This window comes from Eleginops maclovinus, chromosome 4, assembly GCF_036324505.1.
Source record: "Eleginops maclovinus isolate JMC-PN-2008 ecotype Puerto Natales chromosome 4, JC_Emac_rtc_rv5, whole genome shotgun sequence".
NCBI classification, from domain to species: Eukaryota; Metazoa; Chordata; class Actinopteri; order Perciformes; family Eleginopidae; genus Eleginops; species Eleginops maclovinus.
Genome location: NC_086352.1, coordinates 22,612,519 through 22,626,903, shown reverse-complemented (window position 1 = coordinate 22,626,903; position 14,385 = coordinate 22,612,519). Strand labels below are relative to the sequence as shown.

General features: G+C 39.0%; 2 protein-coding genes across 6 annotated transcripts in view; one reads left to right on the top strand and one right to left on the bottom strand.

Moving 5' to 3' along the window:
- Positions 1-669: 669 nt before the first annotated feature.
- On the top strand, positions 670-6,368 carry rs1a (retinoschisin 1a). Its single transcript, XM_063880503.1, has 6 exons — positions 670-837; positions 1,215-1,240; positions 1,649-1,775; positions 3,911-4,052; positions 4,287-4,482; positions 4,640-6,368. Exons 1-6 carry the CDS (start codon positions 783-785, stop codon positions 4,790-4,792), a joined length of 699 nt encoding a protein of 232 aa, XP_063736573.1. The 5' UTR covers positions 670-782; the 3' UTR covers positions 4,793-6,368.
- cdkl5 (cyclin dependent kinase like 5) overlaps positions 6,030-14,385 on the bottom strand; it is a 27,645-nt gene continuing 19,289 nt past the window's right edge. For 2 of the 5 annotated variants that reach the window (XM_063880499.1, XM_063880498.1), the window contains exons 15-21: positions 14,201-14,302; positions 13,822-13,927; positions 12,852-12,987; positions 12,235-12,340; positions 11,482-11,643; positions 10,171-10,431; positions 6,030-9,411 (exon numbers count right to left, since the gene is read on the bottom strand). In XM_063880499.1, coding sequence (XP_063736569.1) covers positions 9,001-9,411; positions 10,171-10,431; positions 11,482-11,643; positions 12,235-12,340; positions 12,852-12,987; positions 13,822-13,927; positions 14,201-14,302 — 1,284 coding nt within the window. In that variant the 3' untranslated portion in view covers positions 6,030-9,000. The remainder of the gene's footprint in view (positions 9,412-10,170; positions 10,432-11,481; positions 11,644-12,234; positions 12,341-12,851; positions 12,988-13,821; positions 13,928-14,200; positions 14,303-14,385) is intronic. The other 3 variants (XM_063880500.1, XM_063880502.1, XM_063880501.1) reach the window with 3 other exon arrangements.

Genomic DNA, 14,385 nt, shown 5'->3' with positions numbered 1-14,385 from the left:
TGATAATAGTGTTTAATCTTTATGTGACCATCCTAACATTTGATTATTTTCTGTATAAAAGAATACTTTAAATCTGGCTATGTATGATTGTTGATTAAGATATGTGCTCAGTAGGGCTTTTACAGTTTAAAAATAAACAGACGCTACTTAATGATATTCTCCTTCTTTATATATATTCATCCTAATGATATCCATTTAATAATAAAGTATTTTCATTCTTATATTTTTCTTTCTTTTTTCATTCTATTCATAATTATCACAATTGTAATGAAACATTTAGCAAGATACAAGGAGAGCCATACAGTCAAACAAAAGTCGACCGTCTGGTCAATCATATGGATCACAAGGCCCAGCATAAACCATCACCGCCTTCCAAAACCATACACACTCATGCATGCTTACACACACACACACACACACACACACACACACACACACACACACACACACACACACACACACACACACACACACACACACACACACACACACACACACACACACACGCAACCCAAATCTGATACATCCGAGTTGCCAGTTAGCTTTAGTTTTTTCTGCAGGATTTTTGACTTGACCTTTGTGGCTTTGCAGTGATTTCCAGAATGTTTGCTTGTTATGAATGGTGCTGGGTGAACAGCTGTAGGAGGGGCTTTGTCAGATAAGGATGGCATTAGGTAAGGCCATTAGTGTCCTGTGGATTATTGTAATCCAGCCTCTCTTTCACTGCTTGCTTGGTTGCTCAGTCTACATTTGGTGACGTCTGGTTTGGAGCAGGTTGGACGATGGCTCTTTACGTGCAGCGTTTCGCACTCGCCCTGCTTCTTCTGGGAGCTAATGGTATGATTTAAATCTTTACACTCTTTTCCCTTATGCTGAACAAATAATCTGTGTGATTTAGAAGTGTAACATCTTAAAGTCACCTAAAACCGGACAATATGTTGAAGAAACCTCAGTCACTCTAATGTCAAAGGACAAACTAATTTTGAGTTGACAAATATATCAGATTTTCTTCAGTAACTTTTTAGATAATCCTCTGGTTTTCTAAAACACTGTATGTACTTGATTATCTGCGTCTGCATTTTGTTGATTTGCTTGTTCTTAATATGGTTAATTTCACAGATTAATGCACATATTTTGTTTACTAGAGCGAAGGACTGCTGTGTCCTAACAGTCTTTTTTCCTCTTCTGTGTTTTCTGTCCATCTGTCTAAACAGTGTTCATCAGCATTCACGCTCAAGAGGTAAGAAGAAACCTCTGAAAAAATAGAGTATTCAAATCAAAAGTGTATACATTAACGCAGTTCAGATTTAAAAAAAAAGACTAAACAGAAAATCACTGTTCGATCAGCCACACCACAGACATTTCAGTCTAGTTTAGCACTTTCGCTCAAGTTGACATTGGTCAATGTCAAATGATTTTTGTTAAATAAACACTGTAAAGAGCGGTATGATGAGACATGAGAAGCTTCATTCACCCATAATTATTTTCTCATTTTAGATGAAATTATTATTTTTCTTTTATAATTATTATTATTTTAGCAAACCAGTTGTATTTTAAAACAATACTATTTACATATGTTTATTATTTCTGATGACTCTAATTTTTATGTATTGCATCTAGTAATTGTGTTTGTATGTGTTTATATGAGGCGGCAGTGTCTGAAGCATGGACTGCCAGGTCCTGCAAATGTGATTGTGAAGGAGGTGAATCTCCGACTGAGTTTTCCTCCATTAGGGCCGGCTCTTCCAAGGTACGAGGTGTGGACTGCATGCCAGGTAAGAACCATTAAGTAAGGTCTTCTTTCTGAAGAAGGACCTCTGTTTTTGTGCCAGTAGCCTAACAAAATGCACCCATTCACTGCTACAATATGAATGGGTTTCATCACTTTACCACATACTGAGCACAGCTTTGTTATTTCTAATAAAGCCACGCTCTGACATACTATTTGAGTGATCTAAATGATTAAATTATCAAACTGAATAATAAAACGTACAATCTTACAATTAACGAGGACTTATGCCACTGTTAGATTCAGATAATTAATGAGCAACTGAGAGTCGACAAGGACAAGAACTGCATGTTGTATGTCTGATTGTTAAAGCTAACATAGATTTTTTTAAATTATCATCTAATCTGTGGAATATCTTTTCTATTCACTGATTAATTGTTCTGGAAATTAAGTCCAATGAGAATAAAATCACCAAATGTGCTGCATATTGCTTCAAAAATATTCAAACATATAATTCAAAAATCCCCAAACCATTTCTGAGGGAAGGCTTTAATGTGCTTGTATGATAGAGACCGAGAAAAGTGGAATCTCTATATGTACATGTTTACGCATTAATGCATGAGACTCCAGATTTGACACCACAGGGTGGACATGCTCCACTGGACATCCTCAGAGGAGATGATACAGATGGAGCCATGAATAGAACCAGAAACACCTACACCAAGGCTGCACATTCCTTTAAATTTGCTATGAAAGATAAGGTGGTCTGCATCAGCATCTTTATCATAAACACACAATATAGACATAGTCATGGGATACATCTGTTCATTATGAGCTTGGAAACAGTAGTAGCTGGCAAGGAGTTTTCGATCATCTTTATCAGCAGCAGATAGAAATCTGTCTTTTCAAATCATTTTAAGGACTCGGCCTGGGGTTTATCTTTCCATGAAAACCTCCATGAAATCCGCAAGTCTGTTTTTAAGATCCCTGCAAAGCAACAAACACCTAAACAGACAAAATGACTCCATTAATTTATCTAGCTTTGTAAATCACACTTGAACCATGTCAGGCTTGAAGAGTCGAGAGAGGCATAGCAGATGTATGGTGAAAGGGTTTTCTCTTTAGTGAATCAATGAGTGCCATCTGAGCCACAAATCACATGGCAACGGGTGATGGACACGAGAAAGAAGTTCAGCAGATATTCATTATCTGAGAGCTTGATGCTCAGATTACGAGGCCCGTAATAGACTGTGCCATTTGCACAATAACAGAAACCAGCAATTATCACGACAGGGACCTGGTAATGATAAAAGATGATTGAGAAAGAGACGCCTGCATGGCATCAGATTTTGTTCCACCTCTTTCCATCTTGTTTCACCATTAATTCAGCCACCTAAATATGTTTTATTCGTCTTTTGAAATACATTAGGCAGGACTATAGAGTAATTCGCATTACTGTTATGTAAACACTTATCTCCTGACTCACAGAGGCGCTTCTATTGCCGCTGCTGTATGCATTTGTAATACAGGGATTAGACGGGATGTGACCCAGTGCCAGATAGGATTATTCCAGTAGTAAACAAAAGCGCATCAGGATTCTGCTCCACGTATCCACAGCTGATGTTATTGCTGAAACTTTAGGGGGAAAACATCTCACTCGTGCAGCACTCTGATCTCCCCTATTCATGTATTTATAATGCCTTTTTAGTGGAAGTGAGAGGACAGATTGAACAATGAAAACACAGGGGCAACACAGGGCTAAAGCTGCGGAGTGAAGAACATAGCCATCTGTCCGCCTGCCGCCCTAATGGACATCACTGATCTCTCACCGTGGAGAATTAAACTGCAGGCTTTTAGGATGGATATGGGTCACACTGGGTTCTCTAACAGCGGGGGCTTTGGGAGCGGGAGTGTGAGGATGGGGAGAGAGGAAAGGATAGAGAGATGGAGAATTAAGCACCTAGAAAGGCTTATAGTGATGATCATTTCCTGCTCAGATTCTCAGTGTTTTGCTGCTTAGCTGTTGGCAGACATGTTTGTGTGTCTGACCTTGAAATTCATGCTGCCAGAGATTCTTAACAAAATGTTATCTCTTCATTAATACTGCACAACTATTAACTAACAAATGAATGTTTAAGTTAAGAACTCTGTTTCATAAATCGGTCTCTCTTCCTCCTGCAGAGTGTCCATACCACAAGCCTCTGGGCTTCGAGGCCGGATCAGTGAGTCCGGACCAGATCACCTGCTCCAACCAGGACCAGTACACCGGCTGGTTCTCCTCCTGGGTCCCCAGCAAGGCCCGGCTCAACAGTGAGGGCTTTGGGTAAGTGCTATTTCCAGGTTATAAACAGCTTACCAACATAAAGGTATAAATAAGACCAGCAATGCAAAAATAGGTATGATAAATGGAACTGTGGACTATAAAAACAGCTAAAAAAAAACGTGATCTGCTTAGTTTTTAGGCTCCTGGTATTGTGCAATTTTGCATGCACTGTCACACTATCATGTCTTAATTGGACTCCTGACATTACTTGCAGCATTTCTGTTCCTCCTGCAGGTGTGCTTGGCTCTCTAAGTTTCAGGACAACAGTCAGTGGGTGCAGATCGACCTGATGGAGGTGAAGGTGGTGTCAGGGATCCTCACCCAGGGCCGCTGTGATGCTGATGAGTGGGTCACCAAGTACAGCGTCCAATACCGCACAGACGAAAAGCTCAACTGGATCTATTACAAAGACCAGACTGGAAACAACAGGGTCAGTAGAACCCAGTCAACCCCATTCATTGAAGCAAAGCTTACATTTTTAGATTACAGATTATTGCTTAAATGTTAAAGCAGTATCTTTAGTCAGTTTAAGTTCACAGTAGTGTAAATGAATCCATCCTGACCCTTTACTTGTTTCTCTCTCTCAGGTGTTTTACGGAAACTCTGACCGCTCTTCGTCTGTGCAGAACCTCCTGCGGCCGCCTATCGTAGCGCGCTATGTCCGCATCATCCCCCTCGGGTGGCACACACGCATCGCTCTGCGCCTGGAGCTGCTGCTCTGCATGGACAAATGCAAATAAACCTCTCCCCCCGCCATCCCCGAGGCCTTCTCCCAAAACCTCATCTCATCCTAATTCCCGCCATCGTCTGAGTGTGTGGTCTGTCATTATATTCACAGATTTTGCCCCCTCCAGCTAAATGTATAAAACCACAAATTGAAGACAAAACCTTCTGATTTAAAAAATAATTTGACTTATGTGATTTTATTAAATGTTCATTTGATGTGCTCAAAGAGCTTCCATTCTCCCCTCTCTCCATTGTCTGCGTTGTGCCAGCCTCTCACATCAGGCTTTCATTTGGTGCGTTCTCAATAGATTGTTCCATTTGCAAAGAAATGGCATAAATTCAAAGAAATAATCAGGCATGAAGAGGGAGAGGCAGCGTTGCTATGGAGGTGGTATCCAACAGCTAGACACAAGCGCTTCCAAAAATATTTGTGTCTTCCTGTGAAATCCTGTCTGTTTCTCCTGATATTCAACAGTAAACAGGGACCCTTCACTCTCTCCTCTGTATAATCCTTCAAAGATAAGGCTGGTGATATTCTAAATTTTTCTTACTGTCAACAAATTCAACATAAAAAACAATGAATTGATATAAGTATTGTTTGTGTGGCCAAAGACGCATTTAATATCTGTTTTATTATTCCCCAAAACTATAAATACATATAAATGAGCCACACTGTTGCATTTATGGGACTAAACCAAAGATTACTTTAGTCACATTGAGTCAATAACTAATACATTATCCTGCTGCTCTAAGTACTCAATGGCTAAAGTGATCCGCAGCTGAACATTGACTTTTGGGGAGACAAAAATAAAGAAATATAAAGGATAAAATGAAGTTAACACAATTGAGTTTGGTTTTACTGCCAGAGACAGAATAAAAAGAAGCCAAAAATAACACTTGATTTGCTTCTGTTAGTGAGATTTGTAGAACTGGCATTTATAAAGACAAAGACTTCATACACGCCTGTGATTTTGTTATTCCTGTTTGTAAACGCATTTTCACATTCATCCTTTTTCAGTGTGTTTGCGATGTAAAGATAGGGGGATGAATAATGTGTTTGTGGTTAACTCCTGATTTGTTTCTGTTACATTTCATTTTGTTTCCCATGGGGCTTTGAGAACTCCTTATTGCGTTGTATTGACTCTGAAGATGTTTTCTTAATTGTATCTTTCAACTATTTCCTTGATTAAATTAACACTTGTTTCATGTCTGTTCTGGTGTGGTGTCTGTACAAAACAAACATATGAGCCGTTCAAAAATGTACAGTTGGCTTTTATTATGAGACCCTATCATTAAAGTAGAATGGTCAGTATAGATACACTCTATTATTTCTATTTACACCCTGTAAGTAGTGGGAAACAGCTAAATGAAAAAAGAACGAATGTTTCAGGAAACACATTCATATTCATGAACAAAAGGTTTTCTTCTCATCTCAGTGGTCAGTGTATGTGGCTTGCATGGGGTTCACGTCTTCGTTTTCATCTGAAGTGTTGAGTCAGAAAGCTAATATAAGGCTTCGGGTCACTGGCAAGGCAAGCTTTATCATCACAATGTCCGATTAATAGTAGAGACGAACCCACTTCAGCAGTCATTTGCAATCAGTAGCAACCAGGATTCTCACTAATAAACAACACGGGGCAGTTTCTATAGCCCTGGGTCATGTTCAAGGTGAAATTATAAATAAAAAATGTATTGCAGAGCGATGTCTTGATATTATATGTGGACGCTTTTCATGCTTTCATCAGTTTCCTAATGAAAATTAATCCGTGCTATTTGGGTCCTATTAACTAGCTACGGACTTCGCCAATACATCTGCATCAGTCTCTTTCTGAATGTTATTGCTTTCAATCAGCCGTATAGTCAATTCTTTCATTCCTTTTTTGCTTGTGTATTACTCTAAACAGATGAGAAATAAAACATGAAATCCTCAAACATTTTCTCTAAAGTCCACAGATCTTTTTTGTTGTCTCCTTCTGTGATATAAAAGCTTCTCCACTAAACTTTACAACCACAGAGGAAGAAGAAGGAATGGAGGGTTGAGATGAGACTGGAAGCAAAACGATGCTATTTTTCCTAGGCCACTAACAGTGTTTTGTTCTATTTTATTTTTTGTAATCATCCACAGGTCAGTAGACAACAAGTAAATGCTTTTTATGAATAACCTAGTTAAGTAAAATCATCCCTGATTATGACTATTAATACTAAAAAATAAAAGTTGTAATGCAAATACAGTAGCAAAACCAAATTCAGATTTACAAAAGGCATTTACAAAAACTTTGAAAACACAAGCTTTAAAATGCACATGAAAAATGTAAACACATTAGAAGATAAGTCTTGTGTTATTAAATATCTTTGTTATTTTTACAAATCCCATGAAAAGAATGAAACAGCTGGGGGCGTTTTACTTTAGGTACCGGTGAGTATTGAAATACGATACGGCAGCCAGTTGGAGTAAGATATGTATGCATGTTAAGGCTTATTAGATACCAAAACAATGCACAGCGGTTATAACACTCTTAAACAGTCTTGTCTTAAATCACAGGAAAGTGATCACTGCGGATATCGTTATATTGTTAGTGTCTGTCATATCAAAAGTTGTGAGAAAATACTTAAGAAATAAAGTCTTCACATTACAGGCAAGTAATCTAATATGAGTAATTCAACAGCTTTTCTGGACTTGTTCCATAAACATCTGGGCACTGCAGTATTCAGTCAACTTTACACAAACCCAGGAAAACTGTTAGTTTGTTGGAACTATTTTCAGCAGCGGATTAATACACAGTTGGTTCTAAGGTGAGCATATACAGCAGCAGGACGGCATATGAGGGATTGATTCAAATCAAACTACTAATAATAATAGACAACAGCTCAAGATATATGTGGTAACACAGACAACTTTTGTTAGTCTGTTAAACATATTATTCGTTTTGGTCTTTTCATGGGATTTGTCAACAAATAAGAAATATAAAATAGCAGCAGACTTAACCTTCATTACTTAAAGGTTGTAGGTGATGTATGCCTTTTGCAGAATGCTCTCCTCCTATTTTGCACAGTTACACATTGTTCTTGAGTTAGTCCTGCCTCATTTCATGAAGCTTACTTTTCACCACCAATGGCCGCCAAAGTCTTGATGTTTTTTACTGGCTGTTAGGGCTGTAGACAAAACCAACAGCTCAGCAGGTGGCAGCACGGTGCTGGAGAGCTATTGTCACTGATAAATGAACTGAGAATGGGGTTCATTTTAAAAATGGAGACACCAAGAACGGGACATATAATGAGTAGAAATGTTCTGTATGTAAAGCAAAGAGCCTAACAGTCTCACTCTGGATGTTCTGCTACCTAAACCTGTTGACAAATAGCCCAACATGTCACAAAACTTCAAAACTTAAGTCATGAGGGTGAAGCGCAGATTTAGCCTAGATTTTCCGTGAAACATATTTTTTTCCACTTTGGGCAACAATATTCATCAATATTTCTTAACATGTGGATAAAACAAATAGAAAAACTGGTAAAAAATAAGATGATAAAGCGAGAAACTGGTAAATAACCTATCAAATTGAACAAAAAAGGACATTCACCATTATTAAATATTCTTTTTGACATATTGTATTAACACATAAATATCTATGCTTTTCTTTGTGTCGAAACTAAAGCTCTTGCAATTACACATTTAATTCTATATTACCTTATAATATTCCCATATAACCTACATACTGTGTCGTTTATAGCTTATATCCTTGAATTTAAAACAAATAAATATTTAATAAATAATGTTGATATAAACTTTTTTTTGTTCTTATCAAATAACAGAGCTTGAAAAACATTTGAGTTTCTTGACAGCGGCTGACTGAAGTGGTTTGCTGTAGAGTCCTATGAGCAGAAGATGGCAGCAAAGAGGCCACGAAAGATCAGCATCCTCTGATGTCCTCTCTCTTTGTTAGAGACACAGTAACACACAGCTGATACAGTACTGGCATCCCCAGACAAAGTGGGCCATGTCCTGTCTTTGATACCCTACACGACAGTGTTACTGGTGTTCGCGTTTCAGCGTCTTGTCTTTGTAGTTTTCAGAGAACAGATGACTATGTCTCTGAATGAAGACTAGGTCCAGTGAAATAGGCTTTCATGTAAACTTTTACTACAGTACCATGATGTCTGCATCTGGCAGATGCTTCCAGGTTGGAGACAAATAGGAGATGGTGTAGTTTCGTAGGCGGGGGGTTTACAGCGCGGTCTCCTTCAGGTCATTGAGGTTTGGCATCCTGGTGCGGGACGCTCGGGTAAATGTGGGTCCGTTCTGCCCCGGTTTGATTCCCAGTTGTTCAGGTGTGAACTGAGCACCCTCCGCCCGCTGGAGAGCAGACACGTGCCAGCTGGACTCGATCTGTCCGGGGAGCGGGTAGCTGGGCTTGCGGCTCTTAGGCTGGGCAGAGCTGCTCACCCCGGGGTGCCCCCTGCTCTCAGCGTGCCCTCGACCCTCAGGGTAGCCCGCTTTGGAGGATGGCTGAGGGGGGTTGGGGAGGGGGGCTTGGAAGCGCATGTCTGGAGGAGGAGGAGGAGGAGGAGGCTGTCCTTGATTTGAGGAGGAAGGGGAGAGGTGAAGGAGCCTGCGGAGGGACTTGAGTGGTTGACTCTGTGAGGTGGGAAAGAGATACAGATGGTATGACTTTAAACGAAAACGTTTCTTCATTTTTTTCAAAGGGGCACAAAAAATATCAACCCCAATAATGTGTTTATCCATCTCCAAATCTTCAATACTGTCCTACCCTGTCTGTGTTATTTCCTACTGGAATCTTACATCTCAAAATTAATTAAAGGAATAAATGTTGCAGGAATTGTTTAAGCTACATAATGAAATACATGCAAATAACAACAATAATTATCCTTTTAATTCTAGTTGAACACTTAAAACAGCTGAAATAGATTGCCCAGAACACGCCTTAAAATAGTACGGCCCTCTTTATTTTATTTTTGATTTTCCTCTATTGGAACAGGCTGAACACTAGGTAGAAAAAATAAGGTATACAAATCTGTTACCATGCACTAACAATGTAATTTGTGCACCGGGCTGCATCTCTACAAAACGATACATTTGCAACAAGCGGACAACATGTATTTAATATGCATATATGTATAAATATATATAGTTTGCACTTTTTAATAGTCAAATATTGCCATTTACAACTTAATAAGGCTCAACGTCTTCTAAGCCACACGTCCTGCTGATAACGTCTGTAACTCGGTATAGATAGCCGTTTGAACTAAATCTTTCACAGTTCATAGGATATAATATCCAGAATCTTAATAATTTATGTATTTAACACTAGTCATTAGGGTCTGTTTTGGCTGAAAATCCACATGGTATTATGATAAGGTCATTTGGCCTTCATACCTGAGAGTGGGAGTCCACTGGTTTGTCTGTTTGCCAGTCATTCACTCTCTCTCTCTCCCTCCCTCTTTCCCTCTCCCTTTCTCTCTCTCTTTCTCTCTCACGTTCCCTCTCTCTCTCTCTGTCCCTGTCCCGGTCTCGGCTCTGTTCCCGCTCCCGGTCTCTGTCTCGGGATCTCTCGCGGTTTTTCCTTCGGCTGCCGTGGTGAGAGGAAGACTTGGAGCTCCTCTGCAGCGACAGGTGTTCTTGTCCGTTTCCAGGAACCTGATGTTTCACAGAAAAACAGGAACATAATTAACGACCATTCAAAAATAATTACATTGTGTGAGCTTTATTTCTTTCTATGGCAATGTTACCACTCTCCTCTTTATACATCTTACTCAAACCACATATTGAATCCCAGTGAGGTTCTCCATGCACCCCTCTGGCAGCACTTGACACACACGACGAGGCGGTGACGGTGATAAGTGATGAAAACAAGGTCTACAAAATTGTTTTGCCTGAGAGTGTTTTTTACAAACTGTAGCAAACGGTTGGCTGCAACCAAGGACTATTTAATCTATTAAGGACTTTATTTAAAATATATATTAATTAAACTTTCATCAATCATTTATGGCCATCATCATTTTTCAGAAGTTGAAGTCCTCAGATTTCTTGATATCAGCAATTCAAAAACAAGAATTTTTAATTACAACAGCAAAAACAAATAACAAATTAAATAATGTTATTATAATAAATATGTATATATATGATAAGAGGATCATCTATTATTCAGATATTAAATGAGAAGAAGCATTTTAGAAGTCCTGCCTAGTTTTTTCCCCGTTTCCAGTCTTTGTGCTAAACTAAGCTAAGCTAAGCTAAGCTATGTACCTCCTCATCTAACTCTCGGAAAGAAAGCAAATAAACATAAGGTCAAACTATTCCTTCCACAGCACAGTGCAGAGTCCAGAGTTGGGTTAAGGAGCTTTTTAAAGTTTTGAATATGTCCATGGATCTCATGTGATACGATGATATTTGATTTGAAGAGAATGATACTCGACGTGCAGATGTGTCGCCCTCACAACAATCACCATACATGTCTCACAATGCAATATGAAAACAGGGCGACCGCATATGACACACATTATAGCAGAAACATAATGGTTGCACAGACGGCGTGCAGTATTTGACTCAAAATGTATTTGAAATCCTTTCAACTTGAAATATTTCTCAGTCACTCAATAAGGAAGCGTTTGAGAGGATTTCAAAGCAAGTCATTCTGGTGAGTGCAGTGTCAGTTAACATGCAGCCGTAGAGTTGAGGTTAGATTACTGGTGAGGCAGGGTAGGGCACGGTAGGCTGGTGCTGTACCATGGGCGAGGCGACTACAGGGAGGACTTTGACAGCTGAGTTGTGCTTTAAGCTATTCTTAGAGCTAAAGAGGGGGAAAAGGCTTTTCTTGATGCTGGGGTTCCTCCCGTCCTCCATGTCCGTCTGTGGAGCAGAAGACGCACAGCCACAACTCTCAACATAAATCACTGACAGCAAATTAAACACATCTGCAGGACCTGATCCTTAACCATTTAAATAACAATTATTTAAGAATAGAGGAGATTCCATTATATAATTTGTATTGGATTGTTAAGATATGAGGAAGAAAAATGAGAGTTGAAATTCAGCATTTAAGGATAATTCTGTTTTAGTATCATGTTCCATTTTTGTAAACTTTGACTATCATTTCTATGTGTAACAATAACATAATCAAACCAGCCAAAGTAATTGACATTAACACATCACTACAATGAATTCCGGTGTAATGAATATTACACAGGTTACATAAACCATTTCAGATGTAAAACTAAATGTTGGTTAGAATCAAAAGTATGTTTTATCTTTTTCTGAACATTTTTTGTATCATTTAGTTTTCACAGTGTTAAGCACACGCACAACCCTGAAGATACTGATGCTACAGATAATCATTTTCAAATGAACTGGTCTGAAGGAGCCTATTGATAAGGATTTACTACAAAAACACAAGGTCCCAAAGGAAATGTGTGCTGGATGAAATGTCTTAAATGATCTTACTATTTGAGTCTTCTTCTTTTTCTTCTTCATGGCTCTGAAGAAGCCTTGTTTCTCCTTCTCTTTGGCAGGCTCTGGAGGATTCATGACCATTGCTTCTGCTGCGGTCCTGTAAGGCAAATGTGGAACATTGTTCAGACTGTATGACTCATGTTTGTAATTACAAGTTTAGGAGTAGATGGTGACTTCTTCGCAGGTGTGTTTCATATGCTACAGCACAACCTGAATAGATAATGTAATTAAGGACAGTGGGGAAGGAAGAACTGCTTTCTGCTGATCACATGCAGATGTTCTTTGGATCCTTCAGCTGTAATCTGCTTTTTCTACCTTGTATTTATTCAAATGACCAGCGCATTGCAAATGACACCCGTCTCCATCTGTCAGCAGTAGCTCGTCAGCTTTTGCCATATAAAATAAAGACATTTTAATTTCACACAGACTTGGAAGTATGCCCTAGACTTTGAAGAAAAGTAGCAGTTTTTATGTTTATATGTTATAAATGAGTATCTCGGAAGCTTGGTTAGTATAAAAACACCAACTGTTTCTTGGTCACTTGATATAATACATATGTGCTGAAGTCGGCAAACATGCTATGCCAGTTTTTTGTTTTTTTATCTCACCAGTCGAAAGCCGTCTGGCGTTTGGAGTGGTTGACCATGACGACAGGGTCTCCAGGTAAATTGGGAACAACCGGCCCTCGACCCTGACCGACAGCGTCATGGAAAGAGGAGGAGTTGTCTGGTCTGGGGGAAGGGACTGAGGAGACACAAGGAAAATAATTATTAAAAGTTTGAGTGATGTTGTTAAATAAATAAAAAAGTATATCGGACCGGGATGTTTCATTTCAATTGACATTAGTCACATTTCCAAAACCCACCAAGTCTTGTATGTTAAAGCCCAAGTAGATGTCTCTCCCTCTTTTGAATGATTTGTTTTTCATTACAAATGGCAAATGTAGGAAAAAACACTTCCCTGGTTATATTCCCTGACATTTCATATTGAAACTCAACGACTTTGTGTCAAACTCAACCTGATGTCAGAAGTCATCTACAGTTATCGAAAGAATAAACAGACCACATTTTTCTTAAATCCCAATATCTACATGTATGGCGGCCATTCCATTCCAGTGTCTATTGAATTCCAACACAGAGAAATGTTGTCAGTAGTTTAGAGAATAAAAAATGTATAATTTTTTTTTACTCAAACACATACTTAGTACATAGTAAAACCAGAGAAACTGTTAATGCTGCACTGGTCTCTTAATTTTTTTACATAGCTGTATTTAGAAAAGTCAACCACCAAATACAATGTCAAAGGAAGAGAAATATGCAACATATTATTTAAAAAAAACTTTAAAATATTTCTAATGTTCCTTTTTGTCCTTCTCAGTTTGTCTTTTTTGCAATTGGTCTATAAAAAAGTGAATGGTTTATTTTACTCCTTTAAAATCCTATTTATTTATGTTGCCTTGTATTTATTACAACTCTTGTGTAATTTTAGAATTATGTAAAGCTTGTTGTTTAAGGCTGCTACACAAATTTGGATGACACACTGCGAACAGTTTGTCTCTTGGCACTTTCTTTTCCTTACCTCGGTAGAAGCTACCGACTCTACGAGGCATGGACTCTGTGAAGATCATCCGGTTCTCCTTGGAGGATCCCACATCCTCAACATGTGGGTCGTGATACATGCCGACCTATGAAAACACACACACATCAAGCAGCCACACAAAAATAAACACAGATCTATATAAAGTTCCTCAGTAGTTAATATTTGTGGATGATGATCTCATTTAATCTCATTTGTTTTTTATCATTAGCGCACATCAAAAGACAATTGGGACAATCTTAAAGCTTTTCAGCGTGTTTACACTTATACCAGCGACAACGTGCAGTGAGGCTGTTGACCTGAGTAGGAACAGAAAAAGCTATGGAAACCAGCGAGGGGGTGGGGGGTGGGGGGTTCGGACCTCGTTTTTAGAGCGCTGTGTATGATAAGCAGCAGTGTTGTCCCTCGTAGAGTCTTTGATGGGGGCACAAGGGTGGCTCATGTCTTTAGGTGACTGCTCACTCTGTTGAGGAGATGGACAGGTGAGGTCAAAGCAGACTGGAGAAGCAGCATGAAGCAGCAGGAATGGTAATGCGAGACAGAGAC